Consider the following 19,465-nt stretch of genomic DNA (forward strand, 5'->3'; position numbering starts at 1 on the left):
CTAAAAAATCTCTTTTTCTTCCTCTTTCTTCTTTGCTTTGGTAACTCTTTCTGGGAAAAGTGGTCTGGTTACCAAAGGCTTCGGATGATCCTCTTCTGGTTCGGCTTGTTCTTGTTGGACCTCAATTTCCTTTTCCGGCTTTCTTTTCACAGCGTGCCCACGTTTAGTGCCATCTTTGTTTACATTTTCCTGCAATTCCTTTCCATTACGAAGCACAATAGCACTAGCATTTTGTCTAGGGTTAATAATAGATTGAGAAGGTAGCTTACCTTGAGACTCTAGCTTGTCAACAGACGACGCCAGTTGACTGATTTGAGAATCTAGGTTTTGAATGCTCGTCTGGGTCTGTTGCTGGAACTGTTGTGTGTTGGTCACTAATGCTTTCACCACGTCTTCGAGAGATGGGCTAGGCGTGGGGTTAGGCTACGGAGGTGGTTTGTGCTGGGGTTTTTGAAAGTTTTTGTTGTTGGTTACCGTAACTCAGATTTGGATGATCCCTCCATCCAGGGTTGTATGTGTTGGAGAAAAGACCATATCTTCTGTGTTGTTGTCCAACAAATCCTCCTACGGAGTCGGCATGCTCGGTGGTTGACTCTTGAAGAGTTGGGCGCATGTCATTAGCGTGCCCCGTTAAAGTGCAAATACCACACGCTTTGACTTGTTGATATTTGTCTGCAACAACTTTTTCAACAATAGATGTGAGTTGATTTAAACGATCTTCAAGATTACTTACCTCGTTGCTTCTCTTTGGTGGATCATCGTATCTAACCCCAAACTGTTGCATGTTGGACGCCATAATCGAAATCAAGCTACGCGTTTCGGAAGGGATTTTATTGAACAGTGCTCCTCCACTTGCCGCTTCTAGCAGTTTCCTATCCATGCTTGATAGACCTTTGTAGAAGTACTGGATCAACAGGTGGTCTGGGATTTGATGATGGGGGCAACTTTCTATTAGTTGGTTGAATCTTCCCCAATATTCGAAAAGACTCTCTCCTGCGAATTGACGAATCCCGCTGATCTCGTTTCGGATTGTTGTGGCTCTTGAGGCAGGAAAACATTTCTCAAGAAACTGCCTCTTGAGATCATTCTATGTTGTAATGGATAACGAAGGTAGAAAGTGCAATCAATCCTTCGCTTGGTCGGCAAGAGAGAAGGGGAATGCTCTTAGTTTGACTTGTTCCTCACTTATACCTTGTGGTCGCATTCCGGAGCATACCACATGAAATTCCTTCAGATGCTTATGTGGATCATCACCTGCGAGACCACAGAAAGTAGGAAGTAAATGAATTAATCCAGATTTCAATTCACAGTTTACCTCCAAGTTCGAGTACTTAATGCACAGTGACTGCTGGTTCAGATCGGGCGATGTCATGTCTTTGATCGATCTTTCAGGAATCAAAGCCATTATTTCTTCTCCGGATTCGCTCGAGGGCGCGTCAAATTCCAAAGTTATATCTTTTCCGTCTTCATAGGGAGCGGATGTTCCTTCTGATTGTTGCTTAGTCTCCCAACGTAGTCTTCATGAAGTCTTCTCGATTTCGGGATCGTATTCCAATTTACCTGTACGAGAAGACCTTGCATTAATGGTGATAAAAAGCAAGTAACAAAAATTAAAGAAATCTAGTTAAAAACGCCAGTCCCTGGCAACGGCGCCAAAATTTGGTGGGTGTCGAGATCACAAAAAATAATTTCTAGTACACTTGTGACAGTGGGAGTAGGGTCAAAGCCACAGAGACTGGTTTTAAGTTGATTTCTTTAGGAAAAAGAAAATAATAGAGGGAGATTGATGATAAAAAGAAATAATTGAAAACTAAATAAACAAGAAAATAATTGAAATTACCTGATGAAGGTACGAGAGAGAGATATTTCGGTTAAGGCTAGGATAATGCTTGAATCTTGTGAGCTGATCATCTATGCAAGAATAACACATGTATAAACGAATAAACCAGTTATAATGTTGGTACGACCTAACACCTTACCTTTTCGTCAGCCAAGGTACAAACCGTTGGCTAGATCCCTAATTAACAGACAACCCTGGGAACATCCACAAGATTTAATCTATTAACAGCATTAAGAATTCGAAAGACCTGATTCTAATCAATAAACTCCTACGAGGATAATTCGTTTGAACTAGATCATAAATTCCCCATAACATAACTAATTACTATGACATAATTAATCATGCTACGTTGCCACTAAGCATTGAACTAAATAAACAATTACACGGATTTATAAAGTTCAATTAGCTAAGCAAACCTTCTTGATAGTGAACAACTAGCCACATTATTCAAATATCAGACGTTTGTAATAAGAGCAAAGAGAATAGCATGAATATTCATATAACAAGTGTAAAGAGAACAAATTAGATCTCACAATATATTACGAATCAAGCAATCACCATACCTTAACCAGAAAATAAGAAATTTAGCCAGATATGTTAATGGAAGAACACACTATTTATAATAAAAGTTTCGTACGAATCTAGACGTGGGGGGATAAATACATAATTAATTCTAAAAAGGTAAATTAATCACCAGTAACATGTTTTAAGGAATCCTTTCCAAATCTAAGCACTTCATTCTTTTTTTTTTCTTGCGAAAATCACTCATTTTCCTTTTTCACCCGAGTTGACCATTTCACTGAGCGTGGGCATGCTTAATCAATCCTGCAGAAATTGCCTTGTAATCTCCTCTTTTCTTTTGATGCCTTCAATTCTGATTTTAGCTTGATATTTACCATCTTTATCTCATGTCTTCCCTTTTGGCTGAATATGCAATAAAATGACATGATTAGGAATATTTTGGCTTAAAAAGAAAGACTAAATTGCTATAAAATCATGACAGTTGTAGAGTTATCAAAAATGTTGGGAATGACTCTAAGTGATTCTTGTACATTGTAGAAAGGGGCTTAGAACATTAACAGAATTGTCCAGAGGGTTGTAGAATATTGTAGAAACCAATAGTGTAGCATAGTTGCTAGGATTCCCTAGGAAATTGAGGTTTGCCTAGAAATAGGCCAAGCCCTCTCATTTGTAATCAATCTATCCATCAAGCATCTTTTGTAAATCCTATATTTATTGAATTTAATTGTATTCAACAAAAAATAAATATTGAACAAATTAATTAATAATATAAAAGTTTAATACTATAAAAAAATATTTTATAGGGTAAAATAAAATTTAAAGTGATTATCCCACATGCGCATACGTGATGCTTGTTTGGATATCATCCATACATCACAAAGAGTTGAAAAAAAGAAACCATGCATGATACATTGTTATTGACTTAATGCTCAATCTATGGTATATGCCTCAGTAAAATTAGTCAACGAATCAACTCAAAACAAATTGTAGTAAGTATTGAAGTTGAAAAACAATAATCAACACCATCTTTCTACATCTACGTGCATTTACAACTTTACTTATATATGAGGGAAGAATTGACAAAGTCTACGTTGTTCTTTCTCATACTATTCCATGATCTCCGACTCAGTGCATATGTGATGATAAACTTGAATATGTTGAGAGGGATGTAGAAAATGATGCTGAAAGCCATATGATGCCTACCTAGCCCAACCCTGTACTGTGGATTTTTGCATATTGTCAGTTTGCATACGCATGAAATTCCAACCTATACATAAAAATATGACTGCAGAATAACTATTAGATAGTGGAACAGATGAATTATCTAAAATTGCTATAGTGTTACTTAACTTACCGGTTGTGCTATTAGAAAGGTGGCCACAAGGAGAAAACTAGGTCGTTCCACATTAGACAACTCCTTGATCGAATAACGAAGATGACTGCCTGCCCCATGATGCTGACTTGATGATAAATCAACTCACTATAGTTGTCCTTAATTTGTCTTACACCAAATTTATACTGAAAGTCTAATGAACTTGTCTTAAGATCAGATCTTAGATATTTATTAAGTTTACATAGGCAATTCTTAATGCATATTATTCTTTAATAGCTCATAAGAAAACGACAATCATGAAAGCAAGATAAGTGTCAACAACGACTAATAGTGAAATCTCCTCCCAGCTTGCATGAGTCGGGCATTGATAATGGCTTCACCTTGTCCTTAAAAATGGTCATGATGATTCCATCATTAAGGATTGGGATTATCAACACTTCGATTGCAAGAATCATGCTTCCAAGCATCGGATGTATGGTTGTGGAAACTGCATAGATAGTGTAGTTCTTCATCTTCCGGATTAAGGCACGGCTTGTCAAAAGAACACTGACGAACATGCTTAATCCCAACTTCATTAAGAAATATAACATATTATATGATTCTCATACTCTTATAATAGTATAGACAAATGTGTATATATAATATATAAATAATAGGATAAAAATATTTAAATTTAGATTAAACATAAGATCCAGAGTTGTACTTAGATGTGTTTGGCACTATGTGAAAACTTGCTTTTTTTTTTTTTTTTTTTTTGAGACTGGTGGAGCATCATGATCCTGAGATTAATTATTTTAAATTAATAAAAAATAAAAAATACAAATAATATATTACAAAAATATATCAAGTGTCCACGACATGAAAAATTTCTTCTATTTTTTATTTAAAAATGCCTTAGTCGTGGACAATATCCATGACTCAAAATTATTTTAATTTCTTTTTCTTTTGTCTCTCATCAAGGCTGTCAAGGTTGTTAGCCGTGACAGCCTTGATGTTTTTTTAAGTAATATATGTTGTTGTTGTTGTTATTATTATTATTATTATTAATATTATATATTTTCATTATTTAAGTATAAATTTCAATATTTTTCTAATTATAATTAATGTTAAAAACTTATTAATTAAAAAAATTATAATTAATTATTATAAATATTACAATAAATACGAATATTATTTATGATTTCAATATAAATAGCGGTAATAAATTATAATAACTTGTTTTGTGTACAAAATAGTAAATAAATTCAACAAATATATCAAAATAACAATGATAATTAAATTACAATAACTTGTATAAAATGAGATAAATACCTACATATTTGGTGGGATTCGAACCCATAATTTTACATTTGTACTTTAAAATATAAACCCCCACAGACATATTTACGTTTATATATATATATATTTAAATATTTATACTATATAAGAAGTGAGATCAAAAAATGAGTCAAAAGCAAGAATACCAACAATGCCGAAATCCTTTAAATACGTCAATGTGGGATTGCAATTATGATAGTAATAATAATATATAATATTCAAATTTATAATTAAATAATTATTAATATATAATTTACATTGATAATTGAATAAGTACAATATATAATAATAATAATAATAATAATATGTATAATATTGATAAAACATATATATCTCACCCTTGATGAGCTCGGACATTTTTAAAAACTTTTTTTTCCTTGAAGTTGTGAACAATGTTCACGACTTAATATGTTTTTGTTATATATATTATTTAATTATATTTTAATTTTTTAATAATACTAAATAATTAAACCCATGATCCCATGGATGCTTTTCAGTTTGCCCCTATGTGAGGAGTAGAATCTCATAAGGTTTACTAAAATTAAAAGCATACGAATGGGAATTTTATAATAAAATTAAGAATCTTTCGATGGTAATTTCTTAATGTCTGTGAGCTACGTAAATTTGTTTCTTTTACATACGTTCTGCAATTAATATTTAGTTTAGAAAATTTATGGTATAAGTACTAAGTTTAGGGTTACTTTTTTTTTGGCCAAAAGCTACGGGGTAGGATAAGGGGATTTTTTCGGGGTCCCCTCTCATCTCAATATATAAGCATAAGTTGAAGAAGCACAACACATTTTGTAAACAAGAAAATTGGGACTTAGTACTCCCTTTACAAAATATCAAATCCAAAGCAAAGCTAATAAAAAAAAATTTATAAATCAGTGTGAATCCAAACAAGCCTTGATAGAATCTGCATCATCATGGAGTCCAAAATAGTCCTAAAGAAAGACCAACTCCATACACTCCAAATTCTTGGCGGAAAGCTTGTAAACCTAGGAAAAGTAGCTTGAATTATGCAAGACTTACCCAAAATTGTTGCTGCAAGGTCAGAAGGGACTTTTGATCCAACAAAGTGCTACTCATCACTATCATCATCTTTAGGGCTACTTTCAGGTTAAGTTTTCTGAAATTTTGAAATAGTCCAAATTTTAGTTGTTTCAGGCCTTTTTTTCAATAAAGTTAATTTCTTTTTCATATGTTCTATAGTTATTATTTAACTTAGAAATTTTTTCGTACAAATGCAAGGGTCTTGGGTTATTTTTGTATCAAGTTTTATGGAATTTTGCGACAATCCAAATTTTAGCAGTTTCAAGCCTATTTTTCAAGCAATAAACTCTTCTTTTTCACACGCTTTATAGTTATTAGTTTAGAAAAGTCACCATACAAATTCAATGAATTGGGCTATTATAGGGTCAAGTTTCGTAAAATTCTAAGACAATCCAAATTTTAGCAGTTTCAAGTCTTTTATTTTTCGTACATTCTGTAGTTATTATTTAGTCTAGAAAACTTACTATATATATGATAAGATTTAGGGCTATTTATGGGTCAAGTTTTATGGAATTCTAATACAGTCAAAATTTTGGCAGTTTCAGGGCTTTGTTTTCAGGCAAGTTTATTTCTCTTTCATACGTTCTGTAGCTATCATTTAGCTTAGAACAATTACCATACAAATGCTAGGGTTTAGGGCTACTTTTGGATAAACTTTTTTTGAATTATGAAATAGTCCAAATTTTAGCAATTTTATGCTTGAGTTTATTTCTTTCCATATGTTATGTAGTTATTATTTAGCTTTAAAAATTCAACTTTCAAATGTTATGGTTTAGGGCTACTTTTGGATCAAGTTATGTGGAATTATGAGATAGTCCAAATTTTAGCAGTTTCAAGCTTTTTTTCAAGCAAGTTTATTTCTTTTTTATACGTTTTGTCGTTATTATTTGCTTTAGAAAATTTACCGTATAAATGCTAGTGTGGGGAAACTTTTGGTTCAAGTTCGTGGAAGTATGAGATAATCCAAATTTTAGTAGTTTCAGGCTTATTTTTTCTAGCAAGTTTATTTCTTTTTGTATATTGTGTAGTTATTATTTAGTTTAAAAAATTTATGTTACAAAAGTTAGGGTTTATGGCTACTTTTGAGTTAATTTTTGTAGAATTTTGATATAGTCTAAATTTTAGTAGTTTCAGGCCAATTTTTTTAAGCAAGTTTATTTCTTTTTCATACATTCGGCACTTCTGATATAGCTTAGAAAAGTTACCAACTTTTTTTAATGTGGTTATTGAGGACCGACAGTGGTATTGGTCGTATATTACGGATACTGACTACTTAGAAATCTTTCATGTATTACCCGCTATCTATAGTTGAGTGGACTGTAGGACTTGGAGATCACTCGATACTCCTACGACTGCTTACATTCTTAGTATCCTGAGACCTCACGGGTCGAAAGTAGGCTGGTCTTCACTACTCTTAGGTCCCTTTCAAATTCCCAGGCATGCGTTGGTCCTTTTGGTAGGCTATTCTGGAGGAACTCTCTACCTTGGACAAACCTTGGCTCTCTCAGCTGGGTAGTTCATATATCTTATGCGATGATGACATAATAAAAACACATACACATTTATTTTTCCATTGTAGCTATTTTTGAAAGTGCTTAAGGGTGATTCGGCAGACCCTTAGATTTGACTGGCCTAACTCTGATTGGCCAACGGATATTCTGTGGGCAACAACGAAATGGAAGGTCGAGGATTCCATCTCTGCTTCCTACTGTGCCTTTGTGGCTTCGGCTGTCTACCACATTTGGCGCAAACGCAACCTTCGTCGGTTTGACAGAGGAATGTGATGCATCAAGACTTGCTGCTATCATTATAGAAGACGTGCGACAGAGGATCCTTAGCGCTGACTTACCCTATTCTATTAGCTCATGTGGACTTTATAATTTATAGTGGATCCTTTGGCCTGTCGAGGGGTATGTCTAGCCTTGAAATGTGTTGAATTGTACGTCTGTACTCCTTTTACTTAATGAAATTTACATTTACTGGAAAGTTACCAAACAAATGCTAGGGTTTAGAACTACTTTTAGATCAAGTTTCATGAAATTTTGAGATAGTGTAAGTTTTAGCAGCTTCAGGTCTTTTTTTCAAGCAAGTTTATTTTTTTCCATTTGTTCTGTAGTTATTATTTAAATTAAAAAAATTAGCTTACAAAGGTTAGGGTTTAGAGCTATTTTTGGGTTATGTTATATATAAATTTTGAAATAGTTCAAATTTTTGCAGTTTCAAACTATTTTTTCTAGCAAGTTTTTCAATTAAACAACCCGGAGGTGGGGAGGGGGGCTTTTTCGGGGGACCCCATCCCTTTTTTATTAAATCATGAAAAATAAAAAAGTATAATCGGGAATACTAACTGCCTATGATTCTTAGGAAAGTAATAAGTAAGGAGGACTACTCCTTTACAATTAAAAATTACGATGAAAGCATAAACCATGAGTACTAATCCCTTACACCCTATAAAGAAAGCATAAAATGAGGAGTACTACTCCCTTTCGGTGAATGAAATTCCTAAATACCAGATAAAATGAGGTTGTTGGGCTAAAGGATTTTGCAAGTAAAAAATTTTCTACCACTTCACCAATATCATACAGAAAATCTCCAGCACCGGTCCTGTCAACATATATTCACAAAAAAGGCAGAACAAAAAGTAGGCCAGGACCTTGCATGCCTTGGACAAAAAACTTGAAGAAATCAAAAGTAATGTTACCAAGATAACACAATACAATATCAATGCAGACAAGTTTCATCAACATGTTACCATAGTAACAAAACAGGCAACATAGTGAATCAACACAACAAGAGATCTGCAGCAATAAAAGCATCTCGGACATAATGGAGCAGAACCAAAGGCAAATGCAGAGCAACTGCACAACATAACATGCATAAAAGAGCAGATGGTGATCCACAGGACTTTCTCCTCTCCCAAGAAGTAACTAGAAGTGATAGAACAAGAAACTTAGGAGGGACGTAATGGGTATTTTAAGAAAAGTCTAATTAAATAAATAATAATAATATTATTATTTATATATATGTATTAGTAATATATATATATATTAGTATACATATATATTAATGAATAATATATATATATACATATAAAAAGAGAGAGAAGATTGAGAGTGGGAGGTGGGCCATCCCCCCCCACCGCCTCACTCTCCTCTCTTTACTCACACACACATACATAATACACACACATGCACGGCGCACACACACATGAAATTGAGGGTTTCTCTCGCGGAAGAAAAACTAGAGGTACGAGAATTGCAATTTCAATTTTTATTAATTTATATAATTATATTATTTAATTAGTTCATTTATTAAATGTTGTTTATACTAAGCGATGTATTATTTAATCGGAATATTTTACGAGTTTGGCTATTTAAAATAGTGTCAAATTAAATATCAAATCGGATATAAAAATGATATCGTTGGTTAATTAGATTATTAAATTTATTAGATTTGAATATTGCTATAGCTAATTGATACAATTCCATCGGAATTATTTACCAAATACGCAATTATATGTATTATTGTTTAATTAAATTATATAATAGCGAGAAATTGATAGAGAATTCATAGAAATATTTCGAAAATTATATTTAATAAATGGTATGTTAATAAAGAGGAAAAATGAACATTTGTATTTTGATAGAAATGGAATATTAAAGAATTACTAGAAATTGTACAAATGATAGTCAATATTATATTTAAAAGAAATTACGATATTCTCGATATATTAATTGTGTGTGGTATAACTCATTATACGATACAGGGGTAAAGTGAAAAGACCGAACCACTACCTATTGGATAGATAAAAGCGTTGTAAGGTCGAGGTATGTAAATAATTAGTATTATCTATATATGTTCTCTTTATTTGTGGTATTACTATTATATGACTTTGCGGTTCATGCTGATATTGATTTATCTGAAAATATAGGTGTGGTGAACGATTTGATTTGATTGACGATATTGTGTACGTGGAATTAGAGAATACGTTGAAATACTATGTTTGTTGTTTGATGTGTTGTGGATGTTTGAAAATGAGAATATGTTGAGATATTGTTTTACGTTACTCGTTGCTTACAAGAATGGTGATATGTGGAAATGAGGGAATGGTGAAAATTGAATATAATTGTGGCGTGAATACCACTTGATGTGTTGAAAAGCCTATAAGGAGAAATGAAATAAAAAGAGCTTTGATGCGATATGAGAAAGAAATAAAATGAAAAGAGCTTTGAAGCGATATGAAAAAGATGTGATGTGAAAAGAGCGATGTTGCGATATAAAAGAGCTATGATGCGAAATAAAAGTGCTATGATGCGAATTGAAAGAGCTATGATGCGAAATGAGATCAATGAGCCATGAGATTGATAAGCCGGCTGTCAAGGGGACTCACTTGAATTTATAAACGGTGAGAATGAGTTGATGAGAAAAACACAATATCACCTTCTAGTAAGCAAACTAGGAAAAATGGAGTTTGGTTGGTTGTCTTATTATGAGATAGTCATGTGGTGTAATAAAGCTGATTATGTTGGAATTAAATTGATTGTATCCCATGCGTGTTGCCTATTTATCTTGTTGGGGCTGCATATATAGATAGAGCTGGTTATTTACTTACTGAGTGGTAGGCTCATCCCTCTGCTGACATTTTATTTCAAGAGTAGACTTTGAGGTGTCTGCCTGTTGAAGGCGAAGTCTACACGCTATACTCAGGCAGGTCGGGCCAGTATGCAGTTTTTTCCTCTTAGTCAGTTAGAGTACAACTCACATTTTGTTTGTACAGAGAGAATATAAGCGTACGGATTACTTGTGATGAATCACCTTGTGGTGTTTAATATGTATATATAATGTTGTAGGTTGATAATACCTGCTATGATATGTTGGAATTACGTATGCAAATTGATTAGATGATTATGTGCATTTATATATATAAACACAGGGATTACTATAAGTATGACGTTTAGAGTAGATATAACCCTTGTAGTGAAGGGGGTGCTACATTGAGAGTGATCAGGTTGGCTTCTGAGGGAGTCTGTTAAACTGTTTTTCAACTTCAAATAGGAAGGCATTAAGTTTGTTTGACTATATCAATGAAAGTATGGTGCTTTATCCGCAAATTCTGGAATCTAAATGAAGAGGGATGACTGTCATCTGCTTTGGAGGAGGGGATGATGATACGATAATCTTCTAGCAAGGTGTCTAACTCTGGTGGAGGTAAAGAACTCAGACCATTCTTGGGAGTACAAGACTCTATTAAGCTCTCCTCCAAACTCTTTTTGTTAGTCTAGGTACAGTGCTCATCCTTTAAACTCAGGATCAATCAAACCACTATGAAATATCATATCATTGAAGTCTTTTATGGGGCCTGGGCTGTTGATAATACCTCCTTGATTCTCATTAGTGTGCAATATGGTGTTGAAGTCCCCCCAACTATCCAAGTAGTGAGAAACTTTTGAGGTCTTCCCATATAATTCTTGTGGGAGTTCTATAACGTTTAGCATATATGAAGGTGCAGTATATATCTTCAGGTAAAATAGAAGAGTTGATTTTAACAGTATAACCTGGACATTAAAACAAAATTGAGCAAAACACCAGCCCTATGTTTGGTTTTGTGTTTTGGCCCATCTTAGAAATGGGCCAAAACACTACACCTTGTTTGCTTTTGTAATTTTAATTTTAAATATTTTTTTTATTCTTTTCTCTCTCTTCTTACATCTTGTCCCTTGTTCTCTCTCCTTCTTCTCTTTCTTTCTTTTCTTCTTTCTTATTATATGTATTATATGTATTATATATTATTTAATATATAATATTTGTAAAATGTAATTAATAATTACTACTAAAAAATAATTATTAACTTATGAAATTATTGATATTAAAGATACTTAATATCAATGCTACATAGTTAAAATATGTAAAACTTTTCTCTACCTAACGGAAATATTATAGCAGTTGCGTACACTACTGATAATATATCAGTACTATATACCTAATTCGTATTTTTATTACTTCAATTATCTATTAAAATTTATCAGTTCACATATAAAATTCTAATTAGTGTATTTTCAACATGTTATATAGTGCATTTAACTCTTGATTACAATTTTTTTCAACTTAGACCAATTAAATCTTTTGTACTTATAATTTTCCTTATTTCACTGAAATATTTGAGAAATTTGAAATTTGAGGATAATATACCAATAGTACATACTTAATTCTAAATTTTTTACTAAAATTTTATATATTATATTTTTTCATTCCAAAGATAAAGCCTAACAAAATCATTTTGGAGACAAACTACAATGTATTTAATTAAGCATTAAAATTATAATTATTATTTACAATATAAAAAGAAATTCCTCAATAAAAAAAGTTACTTAACATAAATATATATATTATATTTCACTAACAAACAAAATACTATATACATACACATATATATTACTAAATATATATATTCAAAGACATGATTCGACAATGACTCAAAAATCTAAACATATCATCTATCTCCAAACACTAAAACAAAAACATCCAAAATATTAATCCAAACTTATCATCTATCTCCAAAATACTAAAACAGAAACATCTAAAATATTAATCCAAACATAATACAGATTCTGCTAGTAGTGTTAGAGAACATGAAGTGAAAGCCAAACCTACGAATAAAAAAGCTGCTTTATTTGTACAAAAGGCTTTAACAAGACTAAAATATGAGGTCTATGGTCTGTAAGCATTTCAAAATGACTTTTTTGCTTTTCAGTTTTACCAATACCCCTGACATTCCATATCATAATTTTGATCATTAAGATTGTATATGTGCCTTTTATATATGTCGGAAGCTATTATTGCTATAGCCTTCCATAATCAACTCTTCATTAACGTGCATCAAGAACTCTTCTTTAATCCTTATTCAGCTATTAAAGATAGTTCTTTAACAATTGTCTACTGCCTCATTGGTGCATACCTGATATAGTTATTATGCTTAAAGCAGATACAACATCAGGCTTAGTGCACCGAACAACATTCCCATGTTGTTTACAATAGAGACGTAGGGGATGAAAAACATCTAAGCTCCTCATCAGTATACTATGACTAAGTCTTGGATAACTTATCTCTAAACAAGAATCCAACTCCTTTATGCAGAGTTTTTCATGAATAATATTTGTGTTTTAGTGTTCCATAATATGCTTCTAGCATTCCAAAGGATAAATATGTTTTAACACCTAAAACACTAGGAACACAATTATCTAGATCGATGTTCTACATCTTTTCTCCTTATCCGGTCAGACTCAAAAACTCGTACCTTTTAGGAAATTTAATTTTTCTGATCTTCTTTTTCGGAGAATTGGAATATAGTCTGTGAAAATATTGATTGCAAATGATGTTTGCATTATTCTTTAATAGACCTGCACAAACCAGACTCCAAGTCTAGTTTGCCTCCCACTAGTCCCTTGACGTATGCAGGACCGTCCCTCATACTCAAGAACTTTTGTGGAATACAAGTTTGTCATTCCATATCAAATATGATATCTGGATCACCACTTTAAGATGCCATTTTTTTGCAACTCGATAATTTTCAAAAGTCTATATATCCATATGGGCTAAGTAATTCAATGGAACACCGACCAAACCATGTCCAATCAAGGTTCAGTTTCTTTCTAACCAGCGACAGTTCAACATCGTCTCTTCCAGGAAGAATTTCACTGAGTGAGAATTTCATTCTTATTAAGAAACTTCAAAAAATCCCTATAAATACACACCACTTTGGTCCAATCGAAGGGTTGGTTCTCCACTTTAAGTGTAATTCCCCGAACCTTCCAAAGATCCTTACACCTGTGAACACTACACCGGTCTTGTCTACTTGTTACCTACAAATGTCCGTTTGGATCTAATGCAACAGATCGATTGGCGAGCATACTTTGTCCTACAAAGTATTCCACAACTTTCTTCCTTCTCATAAAAGATTTATAAGCTAGTAAACTCAATTCGTCTACTGCTAGACTCTTTGAATCTTCCAACCTACTTATCCTAACTAAAGAAATATTACCTAGTATATGCATGTCATTTTCTGTAAGTTTTGTTCTTGATTATCCGTGAAGATATTTATTTTAAGCGTACGTAATCCGATTATGACATGGAGTATAACAATTTATAACTCAAAAAACTCATCATCAAATAAAAAAACCTTTTATTGATCAAATCTATAGTCTAACTTGTCCAAAAATAGACTAATGAAAACTTGATCATCCTGGGTTACACAATTATATTATACCCTAACACGATCACTAATAGCTAAGTCCATTTAACCCTATAGATTTTGCAAGAATGGCCATGTCATTGTCTAGCTTTGCAACTATCTGTCTTAGCCTTCTACTCTTTTGCATTTCTGCAAACTATTTGTAGAAATGAGCTTATGAAGCAGGTATCCATACTAACGGAGTAGAACTAGTAATCATGTTGTTCAGCAATAAATGCAACAGCTTGGGTGGTGAAGAGTTTATGACACTCCCTCTTCCAATGTCCCTTTCTTTTGACAATTTATGCAAACATCATTAGCAATTCTTGACTGTCGAACTAACTTTTTTATTTCCTGACGTTGTCTAGTGGGGTAACAGGAGCGCTCGAAGCGCTTGCAGCGGGACTCTGTCTCATCTTTCTTCCTCTTCTAGCGTCCACCACCCTTGTCTTTCGCTCGTAAAGTCGAAGTCTCCTAATCCAATACTGACAACGTAGATTTTTCAATCTTTACCTCGTATTGGTCCAACATGTTTATCAACTCATGACTAGTCTTCTCAAGCCCATTTAGAATTCATGATAAACAGGTCGAAGGAGGGATGAAGGGGCTGAAGGATCACGTCAATATACATCTCCTTTTCAAGATTAACATTGAGGTCCTTGAGCTTCTCCATAACGAATAGCATCTTAACCCCACGTTTATGTACAAATGACCCTCAGTCATCTTGCCTCTAAAAAATGCTTTCGTTGCAACATATTCAATATGCTGGTTTAGTGCCACATAAGCTCATTTTATGTGGAGCATTATCGAGCCAACAACGTCCAGCCTGTCATACAGCTTTTGTATCTCATTGATCCTGGAAGCAAATATGATGTTGTGGACCTTGCGGTTCTCCTTATTCCTGTTTTTCGAGTTTCAAACGTTCTTTAGACGCTTTCCCAAATCTATAGAAGTGGCTTATCCATGGCACAAGCCAGGTTCCGAAAATCAAGGACAATCATCAAATTTTGCAGCCAATCATTTATAATTTATTACATTGGATTCAATTAATCTGAAACATGATGGTAAGTGGATCTTAGACATACATTCAAAATGTAAAGCAGAAAGAACTAAGTAGATTATCGTAATATTTTGTTCAAGTTACGACTTAGTCTTTTAGTCATCTACCCTTCCCACTATGTTTACAAAAGCTCACCACTCTCAAGTAGGGTTTCGGAAAAATATTTCTTAGTGGGCTTCAGATCCACAAGCACAATTTATCATACCCTGCTTTGACGATTTACATGGAAAATGGCTCATGGGAGGTATCCAATACAATTCTCATCCTATGAGATTCCCAAGATGTTTTGCCTCATCTCTTCATATAATCCCGGGACTCCAAGCGAATCATGCTACTCAGTATTTTGCCCAACCCATCAACCAAATGACACCTCAACTGTTGCCCCTCACGACTCATGAGATACAAAAATAATGAGTGTCTTCCTTAGTTCACAATAATTGTTTAGCTTTCCTCTATTCCAAATATGCCAGGACTCATGAGATCACACTTGGGTGACGGTAGCTTCCTCATCACATGTTATGGTTGAAAGCTTTAGAGAGATCAAAACCATTTTGAACCAAATCTATTATGGGCCTAATATTTACTCACTGTTGCACTTAACCCATCAACCCAAAACCCCGATCAAGAATTAGGGGGAGTACATAGATAGGGAGGAAGGGCTAGCCTTAGTATTTCAAGGCATAGAAAAGAGAGATGAGAAGATAAACATCAAGAGACTCGCAAGCCCCACCCACCAGAAAATAAAATCCATACATGCGGTCATGGGCTTGGTGATCATCCATGGTTAATCCAATAAATATTCAAGCAAAACTATAATACAAACTATGCATTATATCATCTATGATATCCAATATCATAAAATACAATTATATGTAGAAAAATACAAGTTTAATAAATTACAATTAAATGGATAATAAAATATGTGCATCCAATGCACAAAATACACCAATTAATTAAGTAATTTAATTTCAAAAAAAGTCCAATTAAATTAAAAGAATTCATTATTTCAGAAAATATGTAGAAATCCAGAAAATCTAATTTCTCTAAAAACGATGAGAAAACTGTCCAACCGTTTGGCCGTCAGTGCATAGTCTGCACAAACGGCCCCACACACTCACAGGCTGCACTGCGCGTGCTGCGCTTGCTTGGGCCCACTGGTCTGTGCGGGCCAACAATGCGCTTTACCGTACGTTTTTTAATTTTTTTGGCTCTGCATCTGAAACAAAATAAAGCATTTACAGAAAGTTCAATTTTGTTAAATACACCAAATATCCAAAACAGTTGCAAAATTAAACAAGTTAATCCTAACATATAGTCACCAAAATTAAAGCATTAAATCATGCTTTAAAAGTCAGTAAACATGTTCTTCATGCTCACCAAATAAAATAGCACAGAAAATCTATGGCCATATATTGAAATGGGCTCTGATATCATTTGAGGGGAATTGAATTGGCCTCGGAACGTGCAAGTAGAAGCACGAAAAAAAATGAAGTGGTAAAAAATACGCAGAACTAAAAAGTATTTTTATGACCAACCAAGGGGTGTACCTTTGATGTTCCTTGGCGGTCGATGTAGTATGTGGATTAAAAATAAATAAAATAACCAATCCTAACATACAAGTCTATAGATTAAAGAAACAAACGAGATGCATTATTTAAATGAAATTACCTCTTTCGTTTATCGTTTCAACTGGTGATGCATGTTTAACCCCTTGTTCACCCTAGGCTCCAACGTAGGAGCCCTCTAGAGATGATCCACACTACACCATGGCAAGAATTCTTTGATCTCTTTGTTACAAGAAATCAAAACCGGTTGGAAGAAACGATCGAAGAGAACTACATGTAATTAGTATATTCTCTTCATCAAGATTCTCACAACTCTTCATTTGATCCTAAATCGTAGAGAGTTAGAGAAACAAGAGGGTTGATATGTTAGAGGGAGAGAGAGGTCGAATTCCATGGAAAGGAGAGGAGTGTGTTCTCTACACTACTCACTATGTTATCATCTTATGAATAATGATGATGACCCACACATATATATGCTTTATATAGGAAGGTGGAAATGTGTCTAGATACATTTTACCTACCTACAAGACAACTCCCTTCCTATATGGTATGATCTAATCATGCCATATAAGAACGACTCCAAATATGATCAAATTTGCATTTTCCAAAAGTGCAACTTCACCAACCCTCCTTCCAACAACAGAAGTCAACCCTTTGGCTAATGGGCCATAATTTAGTAGATCGGGTTTTATTTTAATTAGATTAACATAAATCCAAGGCCCAATGAATATAACTACATCCAATTTAAAAAATCCAAACTAAATTAAGCCCAATGTCATTTAATCCCATTAAACACGTAGGCTCAATTATCTCTACTTAATATATTTAATTTATTAATTGAAGCAAACACAATTAAATTAGTCCAATTAATTTAATTTATTGTTATCCATCCAATGGATCATCCCATGTGTAAATAATTCAATTATTTACATCTTTCATAATTAACTTTAAATTAATTCCTTATCCTTCCACAATAATTTGAATGTAACTCTTTAGGTTCACCTTTCAACTAGACTTGGACTAGTGTCCAACACTGCTGGTTAATTAAATCCAATTGAGTTAATCGTTTTCGGTCAACCATTGATCAAGAGATCCCGTTACCATAGGTGGTCGTCTAGCAACGGTCCATGGCACTAGAGACAAGATGAATGTAAGTTTGAACATTTAGGCTCTCGATTCCATATGAGTAGGGTCCTTCCATCTATCGTTTACAGCCTTAGTTTAGGGCTTGGAATCTATGTATCAGTTTCCATCCTATACTAGGCAATTATATTTTAATACTTGATAATGTGTTTCGCTAAATTGTTCAACATAGGAAACTATTTTCTATCAACCAACTACTGTAGCTATAGATTTATAATGGGTCAATGCGTCTCCAAGTGCATAGGAGATACCACTATCACATACTGATTGGGGACGGTTCCTCTTCTTGAAACCCACTATCCTCACTACACATTCTGACTGCACTGGAAAAATCTTATAATGATCATATTTTTTACATAATCATCTCTCGCCATTGATCCAAGATACAGTCATCGTGTGCACGTGACTGCTATGGTTCCTCATGTCTAAGGACTACTCCCGTACTATTGGAGGCAGGGATTCAAGCCTTACCGACTAAGCCTCCAAACTTCTATATGATGAGTCCTGTGAGTTAGTTCAGTCAGTTGACCACCTTGTCAACTAACCCACTGAAACTGAATAGACGTCCAATGTTTGTCGCCATGAAACACGTCACTCATCCAATGAACGCAATACTCAATGCAAGTCTCAATAGCATTCTCGATGCTCAGTCTCGAAGTCCTCAGCTTGAAGCGTTACAGACCAACCCTCAGAAGTTGGTACCATAGGCCCCATCCAATGTGCAACCCAACTATATGACTTATCTAAATGGTCTGCAGGCATCTGTAGTCACGTTAAAGCGATGCTTAACATAATTGGTAAACACAATAGACACATATATTAAAGATGAATACTTATTATATTCATTGGGGAATATCACTTGATTAAAGACCACTTGAATGGTTCTCAAGACCGATAATCAAATTGGATTTCTGATCAACTATTCCAACACATCAAGTCAATTTCAACACAAACTCTAGTAAGACTAGGTCTTGATAAATCTGTTGTAGCCTCATCCATGCGTAGGGGCTTACCAATTAAACTAGCCAAACCAAACAAAGTTTGTTTCTCAAGAAAATGACATGGTAATTTTGGTAACATGATCCATACAGGGGCAATGGGGGATTGAGCTTGGGGGTTAAATTAGGAGTCCACTTAAAAACTCTCATGTGGAAGCTATCAAATTGCCATTCACTTTGAAGCCATAGTCTAGAGAAGTCTTCTTTATTAGATAATTGGATAAAAGCATGCTTTAAATTAATCACACGCCAGTTTAACAAGCCTATTTTTAAGGAAGTTAACACTAGGAAGGTCATTGGAGAACTTAGCAACAAGTGCAGAACCTGAGATGAGCTGCAAGCTATTCCTACCCGACCAACCCCCTTACCCCCCCCCCCCCCCCCCCCCTCCCCCCCCCCCCCCCACC

The 19,465-nt window shown here is 34.0% G+C and overlaps 1 protein-coding gene across 1 annotated transcript; it reads right to left on the bottom strand.

The window, feature by feature from the left end:
* Positions 1-1,405, bottom strand: LOC110012917. Its single transcript, XM_020698050.1, has 3 exons — positions 1,217-1,405; positions 475-1,087; positions 1-392 (listed from the first exon to the last, which is right to left on the bottom strand). Exons 1-3 carry the CDS (start codon positions 1,403-1,405, stop codon positions 1-3), a joined length of 1,194 nt encoding a protein of 397 aa, XP_020553709.1.

This window comes from Sesamum indicum, linkage group LG11 (genome assembly GCF_000512975.1).
Source record: "Sesamum indicum cultivar Zhongzhi No. 13 linkage group LG11, S_indicum_v1.0, whole genome shotgun sequence".
Classification (NCBI taxonomy): Eukaryota; Viridiplantae; Streptophyta; class Magnoliopsida; order Lamiales; family Pedaliaceae; genus Sesamum; species Sesamum indicum.

What these genes read in the sequence shown, in the direction of transcription:
- LOC110012917 (XM_020698050.1), bottom strand. Translation starts at nt 1,405, where the DNA reads ATGGCTTTGATTCCTGAAAGATCGATCAAAGACATGACATCGCCCGAT. An exon ending in ATCTGAAGGAATTTCATGTG is followed by an intron (nt 1,088 to 1,216) that starts GTATGCTCCGGA and finishes ATTACAACATAG; the next exon opens with AATGATCTCAAGAGGCAGTT. An exon ending in TCATCCAAATCTGAGTTACG is followed by an intron (nt 393 to 474) that starts GTAACCAACAAC and finishes CATCTCTCGAAG; the next exon opens with ACGTGGTGAAAGCATTAGTG.